General features: G+C 47.1%; 1 protein-coding gene across 4 annotated transcripts in view; it reads left to right on the top strand.

The window, feature by feature from the left end:
* The first annotated feature begins 688 nt into the window (after nt 1-688).
* The window catches only part of DRP2 (dystrophin related protein 2), a 40,978-nt gene continuing 22,017 nt past the window's right edge, over nt 689-19,649 (top strand). The window contains exons 1-5 of one of the 4 annotated variants that reach the window (XM_081808526.1): nt 689-1,253; nt 10,869-10,969; nt 13,181-13,357; nt 17,391-17,554; nt 19,126-19,282. In XM_081808526.1, coding sequence (XP_081664652.1) covers nt 13,241-13,357; nt 17,391-17,554; nt 19,126-19,282 — 438 coding nt within the window. In that variant the 5' untranslated portion in view covers nt 689-1,253; nt 10,869-10,969; nt 13,181-13,240. Of the gene's footprint in view, nt 1,254-10,868; nt 10,970-13,180; nt 13,358-17,390; nt 17,555-19,125; nt 19,283-19,649 lie in introns of those variants that run through there. The other 3 variants (XM_081808524.1, XM_081808525.1, XM_081808527.1) reach the window with 3 other exon arrangements.

Raw genomic sequence — 19,649 nt, 5'->3', positions numbered from 1 at the left:
TTGACAGAGGGAGAGAGAGTGTGTGTGTGCACACAAGCAGGGCGGGGGGCAGAGGGAGAGGGAGAAGCAGGCCCCTCAAGGAAGAGGGGGCCCCACACGGGCTCGATCCCAGGACCCTGAGATCATGACCTGAGCTGAAGTCAGACACTTAACGACTGAGCCACCGAGTCGCCCCTAGCGATGGTGACTTTTTGACTGCTATTCAATCCATCCATCCATCCGTCCATCCATCCATCCATCCATCCATCCATCCATCCATCCATCCATGCATGCATCCACCCAATTTACTCATTTAACAAATATTAAGTAACCTACTGTGTGCCAGGCACTCTGTAAAGGGATATAATCCCCTCTGTCCATTGAGTGGATCTTCTGAATTCTCTCAGGGTGTTTGGGGCTTATACCCTCTTCTCTTCAACAGGGGTGATAGAGGAGTAAGGGGCTGGTGTGGACAGAAGCGGGGAGAATGACGGGGGTCGTTGCTGAGGTGAGGCATGGAGGAAATATATTCTCTCCAATCATTCAGGGTCCACTTTGTTTCCTTCATCGTGGAGGTTTTTTCCTCCACGTAGCTCTAACAGGGGTGAGCCGAGAACTTCGGGGATGACTGGAGGTCTGCCCTGGCCCAAGGCTGTGCCTTGGGTACCAGTGACAATTCTAGAGCAGAGTGTTTCAACCTCCAACACAGAAGCCGAATCCTGGACTGGCTACTGAGGGACACTGCCAGCTTCTGGCTCTGAAGTTGGCTTTGGCTCTGGGCTAGATCTGGGGAAGTTGGGGCCCAGGCTCCTCACTCAGCAGCTCGTATTGATCTCCGGGCCTCTTTTGTCTCCTCCTCCCCAGTGGAAGCCTCCCCCCCCATCTCCCCCTCTGCCTCTCAGCCTCTTCCGCTTTCCTCCTCTGCTTCTCATGAACTGAAATCTCCGCGAGAGCCGCTGAGGCTCTGGTAGTTTCACAAAACTGTCCTTGCGCTTTCTGCATTCACCCAGTCAAGGGTACCTTTGCTGGAGGTCAGAGCAACGCCGCTAGTCCTGATGCGATTGCATAGCAACACCCAGCGGCTCTGAGAGCCGAGGGGGAGGGGGAGACAGCGAAGAGGGCAGCAAGGTGGGAGAGACGGAGGGAGAGTGTGCCTCCAGCAGCTGGCGGCATCCCTGTCTCAGGGACTCCTTTGCTGATTCACAGAGGCAGCCCCGCGCCGGCCTGCCGGCGGCCAGTTACAGCCTGCTCCTCAGACCTGCCGGAATCCGAAGGTAGGCCACGGAGAGATGATGCCCCAGCCTTGCCCTTTCTCCTTATTCGGCTGGCTGAGGGGAAAGGACTGAGGGAAGGGACGCGCCGGAGGTACTGTGTGTGTGTGTGTGTGTGCGCGTGTCTGTGTGTGTGTGTGTGTGTCCCCCTACCTGCTGCCTGCATGTGCCTTTGGGGGGAAACTTGCATTAAAAACAAATGCCCACGATGAAGTGGCCACTGCTTGGACTCCGGGGGAGGGGGGCGGACAAAAAGGTGCCCAGGAACAACAGAAACTCAAGCCAATGTGAGCAACTAATGAATAAGAGGAAGGTCCACAGTTTGCTTCTTAGAGAGGAGAGGGCTATTCTTTCTTTCTTTGTTTGCTTGCTTGTTTGTTTGTTTGTTCATTTGTGTTTGTTCTCAATGACATGCCTTTCGTCCAAGGGTGGATTTCCTGGCGGGAGGGAAGGGAAGGGGTGTGGAAAGCACTGGCTGCAAAGGGAGGAGAGAGGAAACGTGGGACCTCAGAGCAGGTCTCCTGAGCAGATGAGTGTCTAGTCCGCACACAGGACGCAGGAGTAGACTGGGCTCTGCCTTAGGAGCCTGGTGCTGAAAGCGCATCCTACTCTCCGCCCTTGCTTCCTGGTTCAATCCGTCTTCCCTGAAGCCCTCTGCTTCTTCCCTTGCTTTCCTTCCTACCCCATGCGATCAGGAGGTACCTCTGCACTCCCGAAAGTGTAGCTTGGCGTGCTGTGCAATGGGGCTCACCTCTCCTGGAATCAAGCACCCTGCTCCTTCTGGGCTCCGTACCTTTCCTGGCACTGGGCCCAACGCCCCAGCCTGGGAAGCGGGCCCGAGACTTTGTGGGTAGCTACGGTTTATCCCGCCTTTGGTAGGCAGGCAGGGCTAGGCCTCTGGGCGTTGGGGACAAGCAGGTAGCTGGGCTGGCCTGGGGCGGGGTGGAATCGAGACAGCAGCTGCCGCCCATTTCCATCGAGAGCACGGTGCATGCCGAATGCAAGAGAACGGACTTTTCTGTTTTCTTTTGGATCGTTCAAAAGAACCGAAAGCCTTTAAAAGGCTCTAGGTCTAGTTCACCTGAGTTCCTGACTTCTCCAAAGGAATCCTTGTTTCTAGACTAAAGGCACTCAGGTACATCACCTTTTAAGAGGCCCTGTGGGATATGGTTCCAAAGAACTTGGGAGCCTTCTAAGGAAACCCTCCCTGAAAAGGAGGTGCTGTGAGTGAAAGTGATAAGTGTCGTGTCCCTGAAAGAAGACAGAGTCCCTCTTTTCCTGGCTGGGTCCTCATCTTGCTTGCAGTCCTGCTTCCTGCAAACTCTTGCAGGGGGTGGGGGAGAAGACACATGGAAAGTTGTTCCCCCAGGCACTCTGCTCTCCTGCCAAGTATCTCTGGAGCTCTGCGCCAGAGCACCCTTCGGTTCCAAAATCACCCAGAGGAGGAAGTATGGCTTGAAGCAGCAAATTTAACAGAGGCCCAAGAGCCAGAATTAGAGAGTGTATTTGCGATGCAGCACTTCTAAGTATAGATCCCCAGAAGTTTCTGATGTTCAGTCTGCCACAGAGCCAGATAGGAGGGGCTGTCACTCATGAAGCCCAAGCAGATAATCCTTCTCAACTGGCTAGGGACACTCAGAAGAAACCCATTCTATGGGGAGCTATACAGTGAGATGACATTCCTCCCTTATAAGGGATTCTAACCCCACGTCCGCAACTGAAATAGCAAGTGAGACAAATTCCTTCTTGGACAGCACTGAGCACGCTGATGTCTCACAGAACACTGTTCTGAGAGAATGTTAATAGATTCTGTTTTTAAAATAAGGAGTGGTGGTGCTGGTAGTGTGGGGGTGCATTTCTTTTGTTTTTGAAAATGCTTCAAAACCAAATTCTCCTCTTAAGAGAGTCACAATGTATATATAAGCATATTAAAAGGCTCTGAGCTGGACTGCCATAAGTAAATCCGTTTACTTTTGTTTAACCCAGTAGATCCCAAATGGATTTGACCAGGGAACGCTTTTCTACATGGAAAACACTTTAGCAGACACAGTTTTGGGACTTGCTGCTCAAAAACCCAGAACCAAAAAAACCTGGGAGAAATTGTCACGTGGAAAAAAACTTAGCAGATAATCTGGTCCAATACTGTCTTTTTAAATGCAAGAAAAATTGACAGACTAATCAAATTGTTCTCCTTTCCAAAGCTGATGAGTATCCGAGAGAGTGGAACCCTCATCTCCTGATTCTCAGTCTACTGCTGCTTCTCCGGCAGGTTCCCTCCTGTGAAACTAGTACCAGGAAAATGAAACAGGTTTAAGGAATCTTCCTGTCATTTGGAGGGCAGCATTGGGATCTTACACATTTCTTTTGGTATTTTGTTACATCCCAAAAGTGTGGATTCTTTTCACCATGAGATTTGTTGCATTCTTTCAACCAGTGTGCTGTGAAAATTTTTTCTATGCTCAAAAAGATACAAAGAATGACATAATAAGAATCCAAATACCCACCATCCAGATTAAGAAAAAAACATCACCAGTAGACTTGAAACCCTCTGTCTACCCTTCTATGATTAAAACTCCCTCCCCCCCCACCTCCCTCCGAAGTAACCACTCTCCTGGATTTGGTGTTTATGATTCTCATGCACTTATTTATACTTTTACTACATACGTATGTGTCTTTAAACAGCATATACCACTTCTTTGTGTGCTTTAAAAATTTATATCAATGGATGAAGCGGGGGAAATCGGAGGGGTAGACGAACCATGAGAGACGATGGACTCTGAAAAACAAACTGAGGGTTCTAGAGGGGAGGGGGGTGGGAGGATGGGTTAGCCTGGTGTTGGGTATTGAGGAGGGCACATTCTGCATGGAGCACTGGGTGCTATGCACAAACAATGAATCATGGAACACTTCATCTAAAACTAATGATGTCATGTATGGGGATTAACATAAGAATAAAAAAAATTTATATCAGTGGGATATATTCTGGTCCAATTTTTTAAAATTCACTGTTATATTTGTGAATCATCCATGTTGTGACATGTGACTCTAGGTCACTTATTTTTTTCGCCATTGTATAGCATTCCATTTAATGAATATGCCATGATTTATTTATCCATTCTGCTGTTTATGGACATTTAGGCTGTTTCCAGTTTTTGGCTCACAGTTAGGGCTATTATGATCAGTCTTTTATAGATACTCTTAGGTGACTGTTGCTTTTGCGTATATATCTAGAAAGGAATCGTTCCATCACAGGGTATGAGAATCTTCACCTTTGGGAGATATTGTCAGATTGCTGTCCAAAATGGTTTACTAACTTATACTCCCACCAGCAGTGTATAGAGGTTTCAGATGTATTGCATTAATTGGCCTTAGAATAAAATGCTCCCCATGGGGATGCATCTCTGATTCTTTTCTCCAGATTGCTTGACAACTAACTTCTGGAACCCATTTCATTCTTTCTGTTTGTAAATGAGGGGGTTGGGGGCGCCTGGGTGGCTCAGTCGGTTAAGCGTCTGCCTTGGACTCAGGTCAGAATCCCAGGGGCCTGGGATGGAGCCCCACATCGGGGCTCCCAGGGAGCCTGCTTCTCCCTCTCCCTCTGCCATTCCCCCTGCTTGTGCTCTCTGGCTCTCTCTATCTCTCTGTCCAATAAAGAAATAAAATCTTAAAAAATAAATGAGGGGGTTGGTCTAGATAATCTTTAAGGTCCCTTCCAGTTTGACAATCCGAGTCCCCATGATTTATTCATTAAGGGAGAGCATCTGAAGCAGAACCTCAGTTTTTGGCTACCTTGCCAGAATTATTTTAGGAACACATAACAAGGTTCAGTACCAATGAGATGTGTGTCTTCTCTCTTAGTGCCATGCTGTCAGGTAGAAAGGCAGTGCTGTGAGAGGGGGTGCCATCATTCAGTGTTACCTTGGATTGGAGAGAGGAATCTGTAGCACATGGGAGGGGGGTCTTCTTCCCACTGCCTTGTTCTTTGCCAAGCCTCTCATGATTTAAAAGTCTTCCCTATTTATTTATTTTTCTCCCAAGAATAATAAATGCTTGTTATAAAATACATACATATAAATGTATGTGTATGTATATATGTATACATATGTTTGTGTATACACACACACACACACACATATATATATATACACATACACAAAGTGTATAAAGTCAAAGGGAGAGGGGCGCCTGGGTGGCTCAGCCGTTAGGCATCTGCCTTCGGCTCAGGTCGTTGTCCCAGGGTCCTGGGATCGAGCCCCGCATCAGGCTCCCTGCTCGGCGGGAAGCCTGCTTCTCCCTCTGCCACTCCCCCTGCTTGTGTTCCCTCTCTCGCTGTGTCTCTCTCTTCAAATAAATAAATAAAATCTTTAAAAAAAAAAAAAGTCAAAGGGAGAATCCCCCTCACACAACTCCCCAGAAATAATGTTGCTGAGCGGTTTTGTGTCTCCTTGCAGGCTTTCTTTCTATGCATATGCACATGTAGATTTTTTTCAAAAGCTTTTTGCATAATTGATGTTCTCTCAGACATATTATTCTGAACTTGTTTTCTTTTATCTAAAATATATATCTTCAATATCTGTTCACGTCAGTGTATATAGATCTACCTTTCTTTTTTAGAGATTTTACTATTCATTTGAGAGAGAGAGACAAAGAGAGCACAAGCAGAGGGAGAGGCAGAGGGAAAGGGAGAAGCAGACTCCCCACTGAGCAGGGAGCCCGACGTGGGGCTCGATCCCAGGACCCTGGGATCATGACCTGAGCCGAAGGCAGATGCTTAACCGACTGAGCCACCCAGGCGCCTGATCTACCTCTTTTTAACAGCTACATAATATTTCATCTCATGAGTGGCTGTAGTAATAGGTAAGATGTGAGTACTTACTAGACGTCAGAAACCATGAATGAGCTCCTTGCAACCAGGCTATGAGGTAGGTCTTTTCATTATCCCTGGTTTACGGATGCAGGGACTGACGCCCAGTAAGGTCGGGGGGCTTGTCCAAACCTGTGCTGATAAGTAGTGGAGCCAGGATGCAAACCTGGGTGTCCTGGCTCAGAGCCCACATCCCTAACTGTCACACTGTGCCGCGTCTCTTGACAGTAGCCCACTTATCCGGTCCCCTGGTAAAGACCACTTGAGTTGATTGCAGAGTTTTGCGACTGCAAACAATACTGCAGCAGATATCCTCATCCATTTCTGCAAGTATTTCTGTAGGATAGGTGCCTAGACTTCTCTAGTTTCTAGGTAGACTTTATTCGTTCATTAAAAAATATATATATATCTACTGACTTCTAAAGGCACGGGAGGAGCTCAGAGGTGAGACTAGGAGAGTTGACCAGAATTTTACTTCTCGGATGTCCTAGGAAAGTCATTGAAATGTAGGGTTTGCCAGCTGGGTGATCCCCCCAGACCTCCAGACTCACTGCATCCTCTTAATTGCTTGTGCCTTTGCCTGGGTGCGGCATGACTGAGTCAAGTGCTTGGGCTCCCCCCTGGTAGCCCATAGCCAAAAAAAAAAATCTCTGCTTGCTAGGGGTCAGTGACTACAGTGCCTCAGGGCCTGGGTTCTAGAAGTTCCAGAGGCGGAATAGTGTAAACAGTGAAGAACTTGTGTTCTGGGACACATCTGCCCCGGATACAAATCCCAGCTCCTCACCCCATAATTCACAATATCACTTTGAACCGGTTACTTACTGCCTCTGTTCCGCTGTGTTCCTATCCTCACCATGAAGACAACAGCAACCCCTTCATGGGGTTGTCGTGAAGATTATGTGACTTGATTATATAGACTGATTAATGATGAAAAGCCTGGGATACAATAAGTTTTAACTGTTATTATTTATTTGGTGGTGGAAAAGCCGCTGCACTAATTTTTACAGAAAACTGCTGAAGACGTCCACGGCATGTTAGTGAGGAGTGGGAAGGAAGGGAGGAAGTGCCTGTTAAAGAGCTAATATATTGACAGGGTACAAAAGGATATTCAGTAAAAACTGCATCTCTTGTGGGTGGCACAGGGCTTTTGTGGGTGTGGGTAATGATTCTATTTTTCAACCCCAGCAGTGACTATGTGGGAATTTGCTTTATGATATTTCAGTATATTTTACACATCTGTTTTACGCACTCTTTGTTAAGTGTATTATATTTCTCAGTTTTAAAGAGAGAAAATCCCAAAAGAATGGAGGGAATTCTCCCACCTCTGTCTGGTAGTCACTTGGCTCCCTTCTCCAAAGCCAATCAATATTAACAGATTCTTTTGTATGCTTTTATTTTATCCCATGTAATTGTTTTGCATCGATAAGCACATACTTTCCTTTTGGTTTTACACAAATGTAAACTAACCACCTTATTTTTTCTTCTTTTCTTTTTACTTAAAATTATGTCCTAAGAGATACATAAAGTGTTCTTAATTACGTTTTTAACCTCTGTATAGAATTCCATTGTATGGATATACCAGTATTTATTTATTTATTTAGAAAAGATTTTATTTATTTATTTGACACAGAGAAAGAGAGACAGCGAGAGAGGGAACACAAGCAGGGGGAGTGGGAGAGGGAGAAGCAGGCTTCCGCTGAGCAGGGAGCCCGATGCGGGGCTCGATCCCAGGACCCTGGGATCATGACCTGAGCCGAAGGCAGACGCTCAACGACTGAGCCACCCAGGTGCCCCTATACCAGTATTTATTTAACTAGTCCCCTAGTAATGGAAATTTAGGTTGTTTACAATTTTTTTTTTTTTTGCCGTTTCAAGGCTTGCTTCAAATGCTAACATTCTGCATACATCACTTTACACAAATGCAAATAAAGACATGTATCCAAAGTGTTTTTCTTCATGCCTTCTGGGTTTTGTACCTACAAAGTTGAGGACCTGTACACTGACCTAGTTGGAGTTCAATTCCATAAATCAAGTCAGGAAACATTCACCAAGTGCCTGCTGTGTACTTGCCACCATCTTAAAAAAAATACGTGAGATAGAAATAAATATCAGATATAGACCTTGTCCTCCAATAGCCAATAATTTTGCTTTCATGTTAGAATCCTGGTATTTCCCAAATGTTTTTAAAGCTTCTATCTCTGCCTAAGAGAAATAATGTCTCCCCCACTGAATCTTTCTGGAAGGGCCTGTGTGTGGCTTTGAAAACCAGGAAGAACATTCCTAGTAGCAAAAAGCCACAGCTTGGTATCGAGCAGGATCCCTGGGGGAGGGCACCAAAGAGCTAGCTCCACCCCGAAAGCATCCTTCGCACTACTCCATGTGTACAAATCTTCTCTCTCACCTTAGCTCAAAAGGATCTCTTCCATAAATACATCCTAAATCCCTCCAATTTAAGATGAACACTTCCTCCTCTGTGACCTCTCATGGCATGGTTTCTGTGTCCCACATAAGGTATGAATCATCTTTTCTCTTAAGTTATACTTCTTAAAAATATGTCTTATCTCCTACACTTGGCCATCTGGGGACTGAGATTCATCTCCAATTCCTCCCAGCCTCTGCAAATTAAAAGGAAGGATAGGGAGAGAATCGGGGGGTGCCTGGGTGGCTCAGTAGTTAAGCGTCTGCCTTTGGCTCAGGTCACAGTCCCAGGGTCCTGGGATCGAGCCCCGCATCAGGCTCCTGCTCAGCAGGGGGCGGGGGGGGAGAGGAAGAGAATCAGTATGTACAGGTGGTAATGTGGGACATCATGGAGATAAATAGGCAGAAGGAAGAATGCTTTTGTAGAAAAAAGGGCACTGGCCAGGGGTCAGGAGGCCCGGCTCACTTGTGTCTCAGCATCTTCTTCTCTCAAACAGGATCATAATTCTGGCTGGGCCAAACCTTACCAGGTTGCACGGAGGACCAAGAAAGACAATACGGCAGGCTCTACAAACACAGGGAATACTAGTATTCTGATGTTTGACAACTCTTACACATTAACGTTTTACAGGCTAGCAAACCAAGGTCTAGAGAGGTGAAATGACTTGACGTCACAGTCAGTGGCAAAGCCTGAAAACAGCAGAGGATAATCAAGGTAGGACCAGAAGGGGTTTATGCCTTCTCTGCCTGCACTGGGATGAGAAGATCTGAATTCTCTGACTCCTGTTTGCTTTATTTTTGTTTTGTGAAGCATCAACCTGACATCAGGTCAGTAGAGGAATAAGAAGGAAGAAAGTTATAATTTGTAGAGAGGTGAACCTTGGAAGAGACAAAGAGATAGTTCATGAAAGAAGAAACACAACTGGTCACTAAAAATGTAGGGTTAAGCATCTTTAGTAATTAAAAAATACAGAGAACTCCTCAAGATGCCATCTTCTCTTATAAAATTGGCAAAGATATTTTAAAAATAAGAATACTCACTGTATTCGGGGCACCTGGGTGGCTCAGTCATTGGGCGTCTGCCTTCAGCTCAGGTCATGATCCTGGGGTCCTGGGACCGAGCCCCGCATTGGGCTCCCTGTTCCGCGGGAAGCCTGCTTCTCCCTCTCCCACTCCCCCTGCTTGTGTTCGCTCTCTCGCTGTGTCTCTCTCTGTCAAGTAAATAAATACAATCTTAAAAAATAAAAATAAGAATACTCACTGTTGGCAAGTGTGTTGGGAAACTGGCACTCTCATACATTGCTGGTGTTAGTATAAAGTGATCTAACTATTTTTTCTAGGGCAATTTAGAAGTATGCATCACAAGCCTGAAATTGGTTCATACCCTTTGGTCCAGGAATTCTCCCTTCTAGGAAATTATCATAAGAAAAGAATCACAGATATGCACAAGGCTGTTCATTGCAGTGTGACGTATGTCTACTCATTAAAACTATGGTATATCCATTCAGCTGAGTGGTATACAACAATGATTCCAGCTAACATTTATTGAGCAGTATACTATTGCCAGACGCTATGCTAAGTTGTTGAAACTCATTATTAATTTTAATAATTAGAATAATTCTTTGAAGGCAGTATCATTGTCATCTCCATTTTGCAGATGAGAACACTGAAGCTCAGAGAGATTAACTCATCCCAGGCCATACTGCTATTAGGATGAAGAGTGTGGGTCTGGCTCTAGGTCTGTGTGATGCTAGAGCCCATGGCCTCGACCGTAGTGCTCTATCACAGTTACAGCCATTAGAAATCAGGTTTTAGAGGAATAGTTAGTGACATTCTAAAATGATCATGATATAAATGGCAAGTGAAAAAATCACAATACAAAATGATATATATCATAGGATGACAATTGGAGATGTATGGACATATATTTTTTTCATAGAAAAACTACTGCAAGGCTTCACACCTATTAGTAGTAGCTATTTCTGGGTGGTAGTATTATAGGTAATTTTAATTTTCATCCTTATGATTTTTTTGGGTTTTCCAGTTTTTCTATAAAGAACATGCATGACTTGTGTAATCAGCAAAAATAAAAATGTTAATATAAAAAGAGGTCTGAAGGCAAGCCTTTTGTAGCCTTCACGCTTATAACACACCTAGAGTGATACCTTGATACCTTGGTTTTTATCTGAATTACTAATTATTTTATGTTGGTGTCAGCCATTCTTTGGAGAATCTCTTTGGGCATGAGGAGCTATGTAGCTGTGTAATCTCTTGAGACTTTGAGTACAAGAAAGTGTCCTTCAGACCATAAACTCTTGCATCTTTATGATCTGTAGCTGTCCCCAGTCTTGAACCAAGGACCCCTGAGGAGGATGGAAGGGCACTCAGTGCAAGAAATCCACAGATCTTTAAATGTTTAAGTGCTTTTTCTCGCTCTGTAAGTACTGAAAGTACAGCTACTATTGTAGGTATGAGTGGGTGAAGTGCGATTCTTTTTTTTTTTTTTAATCTTAAGGGGCCCTTACACCTAAACTGTTGGGAACCACTGAAATAGAGACGAAAAATGGTGGCTCTTTAATCATCAACATCAGGAGTCAAAGATGCTCACACTCCCTACTCTTTGGATCAGGGTTTGCATGCCCAACACTAAAAGATACCACTTTTAACATTTGCAAGCATTGTCTTTGTTACTCATTCTCATCCCACTTGTGTACATCCACTAAACTGTTGACTGATTTGTACATCTAACTTTTTCACTCATGTCTTCCTTTTCTCAGCTCATCCAAAGCTGAATGTGTCTCAAGCATAGCTTACTATGGCACACTGCCCTCACCCCCTACCACACCAAATTTGCTCCTTCCCCTGTCTTCCCTCTCTTGCTGTTGGCAACATCATGCACCCAGCTCCCAAATTAGAAACTTTTCACTCCTCCACCTCCTTCACCCTTCACATTCAATTGATCACCGAGCTCCATTGGTATTTTACCTCTTCAGTAAGTATCTCATAAGCCGTGCTCTCTGCTCCCTCCTCACTGCAACTGCTTGCCAATTATAACAGCTTCTCAAGGGGTTCTTCCCCAGGGAGAATCACTCCACAAGGCAGCCAGAGGGCTCTTTCTGAAAGGCAAATCTGGTCGAGTCACCTTTCTGCTTAAAATCTTCAGTGCCTCCCTATTGTCTACGAAATAAAGCCCAGAATTCTCTGCTTATCATTCAAGGCATGACCCGATCTGGCCACGGCCAGCCTCATCTACTGCTTCCCATGCCATACATTTCATTTTGTGCTGTTTGGAATTATTATTATTACCATTATTATTTTTTTTTTTTAAGATTTTTTAAAATTTATTTATTTGAGAGAAAGAATGAGATAGAGAGAGCATGAGAGGGGGGAGGGTCAGAGGGAGAAGCAGACTCCCTGCTGAGCAGGGAGCCCGATGCGGGACTCCAGGATCATGATCTGAGCCGAAGGCAGTCGCTTAACCGAGCCACCCAGGTGCCCACATAATTAGTTTTTGTAGTGTTCCGTGATTCATTGTTTGCATATAACACCCAGTGCTCCATGCAGTACATGCCCTCTTTAATACCCATCACCAGGCTAACCCATCCCCCCAACCGCCTCCCCTCTAGAACCCTCAGTTTGTTTCTCAGAGTCCATCCTCTCTCATGGTTTGGCTCCCCCTCCGATTTCCCCCCCTTCATTCTTCCCTTCCTGCTATCTTCTTCTTCTTATACACACCCACAATAAACAAAATATCGTGTGCTGCTATGTGAATTTTAAGGTTTATATAAATCTTACTTAAAGTTTTATTCATTTAAATTCATATTTATGAAATTTATACATTAAGGTGTTTTCTCTTTTCCTGCTATGGTCTAGGGAGACTTTTCCTGATATGAGCAGGTAGAACTCACCTCATCTATCCCTTCACTCCATCCCATAAATACTTCTATTATTAATGCAAGTAGCACTTCATGGCTTGACTTTTCCCATGTCTATTCTTTCTATATGTGAACTCCTCGGGGGCAGGCACCATGTCTTTTTCAACTCTGTGCCTCCTAAACTCTAGCCACGTGGCACTTACTGTGCTCTGAACACGCTATGCTTTTTTGGGTGACGTCCACTTTTGCATAGGTGGGTTCCTTTTCTGGGAACACCCTTCTCCCTTTTTCCCCTTCTCTGCATAGGCAAACATCTACTTGTCCTTTGAGACTCATCTCAAATGCCATCTCTCTGAAATCTTTGCACATTCTCAGAGTTAGCTGTTCCTCTGTCTGTGCTCCCCTAGCCTTCTGGTCAAATATCGATTTTAACACTTGCCACATAAGCATTTTATTATAGTTATGGGCTTATATGACTGCCTCCCCTCACCCTGATCTCCCCCACCCTCTTCTCTAGGCTGTGAGATCTCAGACAGCAAATCATTTTGGTGTCTCTAGCACAAAGCACAATAGATAAATAATAAATACTTCTTTGGTCAATAATTAAATAAAGTCCCTTATGGTACATGGCGGCCTGGGAAAAAAACTACTGGGTAGACCAGTAAGCTTTGAATACTTATTTACATAACCTGTCAAGGCACCGTTGGGTAAGTGTTGGGCTCGTAGGCCTTTTCTGGGTCTTGACTCTGAATCTCTCCTTGTTACTTTTCCAGGTGCTTATGGTCAACAGTCGGTGCACTGCCCATTCTCACCCCACATGAGCCTTGGTTCTGATGCAACCTATGGTCATGCAGGGATGCCCTTATACCCTCCCACGATGTCATGAATGGCGGGCAGCTGACCAGTTCCATCACAGCAGCAGCCTCCGAAGCACCTGCCCCCAGCCTCAGGTAAGAGGCTGAGAGCAAGACAAAGTCCTGTGGAGAAAGAGTGGACACAGGATCTGTGTGTGTTCTTGTGGGTGTCCATGCTTCCTAAGGCTCTGGAGCACTCTCTATATAGATGAAACCCTTTGGAGGGCATGGGACCTCTTTCTGGCTCATCCCTTATCACTCATGAAGCCTTTTATAGGGGGCATAGGGCAAGGAAATGTGTTGGGCTGGGCAGGGCCCCCATGGCTGAGGGGGACTAGTTCCATGTTAACCTCCCAAGGGAGGTCCCAGAACAGGGACCCTTCAGGGTGTGACCTAGGACAAGGCAGGACCTTCCTTTGCCTTAGCTTCTTTATGGCATACTTTATATTCTGCACCTACAGAATATTCTCTCTCCTTCCATTGGCTCTTCCTCTCAAGTCTTTAGTCTTACAGCTCCCGGCTCAGCCCCACTTCGAGTCCCTTGACCTTCGTACCTGTCTCTCCTTTCCACTCTCCTCCCTGGGAGTAGAATGATGGTGCTATGTGTTCCTGCCTATGTATGTTGGTGGGTGGGTAGAGGATGTATGAGAGGCAGTAATCCCAAGAAGATAGCCCCCTTTCCTGACAATGAGGGAGGTCCACGGGAAGTTAACTGGACAAGGGGGAGGCATAAACATGTTTTGACTTGTTCTACAATGTTTTGGGGTCCAGAGGCCATGAGGGTGTGAAAAAGTACTATGTCTCCTAGTATCTCACAGATGCGCTGTGGTGCTGAGTCACTGCTGGGGGTGCAGACAGCAGCAGAATATACAAGGAGGAGGAAGGGAGGGAGAACGGCAGCAGGGATGGAGAATGTTGGTGCTGGGGAGTCCATTTTTGCAGAGAACAATGAGGGAAAGGTCCGGAGAGGCATAACAGCCAGGTCTTCCTGAGCTGTCTTCCCACATCTAACCAGAGAGAAATTGCTGCCTCTAACATATTCTCAAGCCAGTGTCAGCTTAGCATCCCCCAGTGTACCCACCCCTTCCCCAGAGTGGGACTGACATAGGGTCAAGGGATGGAGAAGCCTGGGCCCTTCCAAAACGCTTGCCCTGCACATCATCCACCCCTCTCCAAGCTTCACCACCTCGGCAGAGGGACCTGAGGGCTTCATTTTGTGATTGAGAATAGTGAGACCAACCCCTCTCCTCTGCCACTGTTCAGTTTCTTCTCTTCCTTCCCAATGGCCCCGACTTTGTCTTAAAGTTTCAAGAGATCAGGAGAGAGCCCTCTGGGGATTGGGGTGAGAAGCAAACATCTTGGCCACAAAAGCCAGAAGTAGAAGGCCAGTGGTAGGGAACGAAAAATGTTGTTATTCGTCAGTTGCCTATTGTGTGCCTGGCTCTGCTAAGGGGACTTGTGAATATAAGAGGGAACTAGGAAGGGAGAACAGGGTGATGGGGGTATAGTAAGAGAGCCAAATGGGGATTTGGGAAACTAAGAAGTCTGAAGGGAATGACAGCCTAATATGGGTGGAGCCCAGTTCATTGTGGGCGCTTCTCTCAGAAACAAGAAAACTTGGTTGTTGCTGGGTCACAAGAAGCCATTTCGCGCTCTGGGGCATTCCCAGTCTAGGGGACTCTGTGAGACTGGCTTGAGCCCAATTATCCCAGCATAAGCAAAGCTGTGACCCGGAGCTAGAGCCCCTCCCTGCTCTTGGCCTGCCATCCCCTGCCATCCCCCATCCACCCAGAATGGCTCCACCCCAGACCCCCAGAAAGGGTCAGGCAGCTGCTCCAACTATTCCTGTAGGTGGGCCTCAGCATGGAAACAATGTGGAACTGTGGAAAGCCCAGAAGACTCTGTGGGAGATAAATGAGGATGGGAACAGAACCCTTTTTTGGTAAAAACGAAGTGTTTTCCCTCAGGGCTGAGGGGTGGGGGCCTAGCTAGGGAATGTTAACCTTTCCCCCAGGCAAGTCTGCTGGAGAAAGAGAAGAGGGGTCACTTCCAGGAGGGGCCCTGCCCTTCAGCCCTGTGGCCCAGGGCAGCACAAGCAGGGCACTGGATCCTCAGAGCTGCTGGGTTCCATTCTGCCCTCTCCCTTCCTGGCAGTGGTCCAAGGGGATGCCCATAGACCCATCTATTTCCCCCTAGCCTTAGAGTACAGGGAGAGGTCTGGGGGGTGGAAAATGACTCTCCCTCCTCTCAGCTCTTCCTCTCAAAGGCAGGGCAGAGCACCCCCTTGTTTTCACAGTGGGCTTAGACGAATCTTCTGCTGTCCAACTTCCTGACCCTGCCTTCCCATGGCTCCGTCCCCAGGTGCGCCAACACCCACTCCTCACTGCCTCTGGGCACACACTTACTTAGTTAAAGACAAGGCTTATTTCCAAGCCCATCCTCCTGCCAGGCTTTGGGGAAATAGCTTACCAGAGGTTTGTCACCCAAGCGGGCTGATCTTTTCTTCTATCTCGGGGTGGGGGTGGGGCTGGAGGCAGTGAGTCCTTGGTGTCTTCCGTGGAAAGGGAGAACAGATCAAGAGAAACTACCCTGTGCATGCCCCTCGTCAGCACCATGGAATGCCCAGTCCCACTCCCGCCATCCTTGCCAGCCTGGGAGGGTCCTCCTGGCCCCGGTGTGGCGGGCCCAGTTGGGAGCGAGCTGGAATTCCCCAGGGACAAAGCTCTGATTCACCGGCTGAGCCCTGACAGAGCCGCCCCCTCCAGATTCCTGGGGGGTCAGTAAACAAACAGGGTGACAACTCCCGCCTCCTGACCTGGCTCAGCTCTGCTGGCCTCCCCTGAGAGAGCCTGCTTAGAGCCTGTCAGGACTCTGCCTGCGGCTCACCAGACACTGATTCTGGACACGAGCTGAGGGATCATCATGGAGCTGCCGAATCCTGCAATGGAGTCCCCAGGCAGCACAGGTAGGGTCAGCTCATGGGGACCCAGGGTGACTGAATTCAGAACTTTGCCCTTGAGCTGGGTTGCTCCCTCACTTCCCTTTCAGTATGTGGCTGTGAGCTGTGGTTTTAATGGGATGATTGGTTTCCTAGATTGCCTGGAGGGTCTTGTGTGGGAAGGAAGTATGGTTTTGGGGGACAGGGAGACTAGAAGAGTCTCAGCCACCCCCAGAACCATGTTCTCTCTGCAAAAGGCAAGCAGGTAGATAGGCGGATGGGCAGGTGAGTTTCCCCAGGCTGGGATTGAGTGGCACAGGCTGAGATTTCCTCCCCCATACTTTCCTTCCCTCTATCCCCCTCTGCCCCTGGCTGGGCAGTCCTGGCACTGTGCTAGAGGTAGCTAGCTTCTTAAGGGCTATTTGGCACTACCCTCATTCCCCTAAACCTTATGATACCCTGCAGGGCGAGCAAGTGATAGGCTCTGAGCTTAAGGGCACAAGGCGAGCCTTTGGCAGACTCTATGGCTGGTCCTTTTAGCTGCTGACTCCGTTCAGAGTCCTTTGGAGATCAGGATCAAAAATGTGGCTTTAGCTCTTTCTCCACCCATGGAAGATGAACAGTGCTCTTCAGGACTATTTCTAGGCTTCCTAACTGGTGGAAAATGTAGGTGGGGAAGAGGGAGAGGGAACACCAAGGAAGGCCTAGATTCATTTGGGAAGTCGGACATCTATTACCAGTAGCTCTCTCTGGCTGGTCTGCTCTCTGTCTCCCTGAATCTCTGAGGCAGCCCATCAGCTTTCTTTTCTAGCAGGTTGGGTAAACTGTGGGACACTGAAGCATGACCCTACGGCTTACCTTGAATGCTGTGGTTGCCAGTGTTTGGGCTATTCTGAGCAGCTCTTATCTAAAGCAAGTACTTCCAGAATCCCATCCGGGCAGTAAGTAGTCTTGGCAGAACTTACAGTAATAATGATAATAGTGAGCAGTTCAAAGTCACTGACCTGGGCCAAGAGAAGACTTTGCAATGAACAGAGCCACAGAGTCTTCCTTTATCTCACCTTGCCCCCCCCAACACACCCTGGGACAAGCCTTTCTCTCCCCCTGTTCACATTTGTCCCGTCCTTGGCTTGGAGCAGACCACGGTGTGACACACTCCGGGGATCGCAGGATGTCTGTGTTTCTGTCCAGGTTAGAGCTGCTGCTACCGCCCCTGCGCCTCCTCAGGATGGTGCTGGGGGTTCCTGCCTAAGCCCAAAGCTCTTCAACGGGTCTGTTGGTGCCGCTGGACCCTTAGAACCACCAGCCATGAATCTGTGTTGGAATGAAATCAAAAAGAAGTCTCACAATCTCCGGTAAGGCCTGGCCCCTAGAAACAGGAGCCTTAGGCAATTGGCTGGGACAGTGTTGGGCTCCTTTTGCTGCTGCAACTTGTCATTCTCCTCTCAGCCTGTGTGTCACCCTCTCGTCAGCCTCATCATCCACTTCTCCCTTTCCTTCTCTGGACTTTGGAAAGGACCCTGGGTCGGAAGTCAGGAGACTTAGATTTGAGCCTTGGATTTTAAGTAGTTGTGTCACCTTGGATACATGGTTTGAGCTATCTGAATTTCACTTTTGTTTTCTTTTTTTTTTTTTAAGAAAAAAAACAAGTGAAGGAACTGTCCTAACTACCTCACAGTGCTGTTGTGAGGATTCTTATAAGATAGGAAAATGCTTTCTGAACTTAAAAGCACTGATGTATAAATGAAGGTTATGACTACTCCCTCCTCCTCTTCCTCTCGTAATTGCCCTCCATCTCAGTAGATCTTATCTGCTCTCTTTCCTGTCCTTTTATGCCTTCTACTCCCATCCATTGGTTATCAGCCCACCTATTCCTCCCCAAACTGAGGGCAAATCAGTAAGAGCATGAAAGCGATTCCTATATCAGTTGTCCCTCTTCTCCCTACCCTTCTACATAACCTACCCCTCACACTTTTCCTCTCCACTCCCTATTATCAAAGCCCAAACTCCTGCCTGTTGGTAGGCTTTGGCTGGAATGAGGTGGCATAGAGAAGTTGAAAGAATGCAGGCTCTGGAGTAAATAAACCGGAGTTCAAATCATAGCTCTACCGGTTATTTAACTGTGTGACCTTGGGCCAATTACTTAACCTCCCTACTTCATAAGGTTGCTGCTCTGAGAATTAGTGGAAGCAATCATTTAGGTAAGGGCTTAGCCCAGGTAGTAGGGAGGCAATGAATAGTTATTATTGTCAGCTACGGGGAATGGGCTTGATGGCTGTACCTAGGCTGGCCTCCAGCTTCCTACCGCTTGGTCCTCAGCTCACGTTTCATTTGTGGAGGGAGGCATACTGAGATGATTATAGTGTGCGCATTTTTCTCCTTCCATATGTCAAATCTCTAGCCCATGGTGCTGTCATCTTTTGGGACCCTTGGGCTGCGTGTATTTGTGTGCGTCCTCACACATGTGAGTGCCCGCATTCAGTCACCTGACTTAGCCTTTCTACTTACTGTATCCTTTTCTGCTCAGAGGGCAGGCTCTGAGAAGCCTCTGTTGGTGAGTAATTTGGCATGATTTGAGTTCCTCCAAGGCAAGACGGCAACCAGACAGCTGTCTCCCCTAATGCCCTTGCTCAGTTTCCTCCCCTTCCCAGCCTGATGCTGGGCATGCAACTGAATTAACTGATGCTTCCCGCTCATGGACCTACCCATTGGTTTTTAGTACTGCACTCCATGTGAAGGTGCCTTGGGAACCTCTGTGGGTGAGGAGGAGGGAGGGCTCTGGGCCTCCTCCCACTTCAACCAGAGCAGCTCCTCTTTAATCTGTTTTATGCATTAAAGTAACACGTAAGTATTTGGGGGAAAAGATGTTTTGCCACTTAAAAAAAAAAGAAGATTGAAAATCACTGGTCTTACGCCTTGTGTGCAGCGCTCGCCTAGAGGCCTTCTCAGACCACAGTGGAAAGCTTCAGCTCCCTCTCCAAGAGATTATTGACTGGCTCAGCCAAAAAGATGAAGAATTGTCAGCTCAGCTGCCCTTGCAAGGGGACGTGGCCCTGGTGCAACAGGAGAAGGAGACACATGCGGTAGGTTTGAGTTACGGAGGCTGCCGTGTGTAGCCTCTCAGCTGGGAAGGGATCTTTTTTGCCGGATTCTGACAGATGGGCACCTAGCCTCTGCTTAGACACCTGAAGTAACAGAAGGCTGGATCCAGTTTTACTGGTTTTTGGATAAAAATCCACCAGAGTAAGTCAAACCTTTTCTCCTTAGCCCTTTCGTCAGAAATTGGCCTCCCTTTAAAATCCTGCCCTGATTTTCAGTGGGAATGTGGGAAAATGAGCATACTATAATGTTAAGTGAAAAAAACATAAACATAGGATACAGAGCTATATCCAGGTGGATCTCAATGGTACAAAAATCTACATAGATGTGTGTGCACGTATACACATATAC

This window comes from Leptonychotes weddellii, chromosome X (genome assembly GCF_054177405.1).
Source record: "Leptonychotes weddellii isolate Sample4059 chromosome X, ASM5417740v2, whole genome shotgun sequence".
Lineage (NCBI taxonomy): Eukaryota > Metazoa > Chordata > Mammalia > Carnivora > Phocidae > Leptonychotes > Leptonychotes weddellii.
The sequence above is the reverse complement of the archived record's forward strand: the minus strand, read 5'-3'. Positions and strand labels throughout refer to the sequence as shown.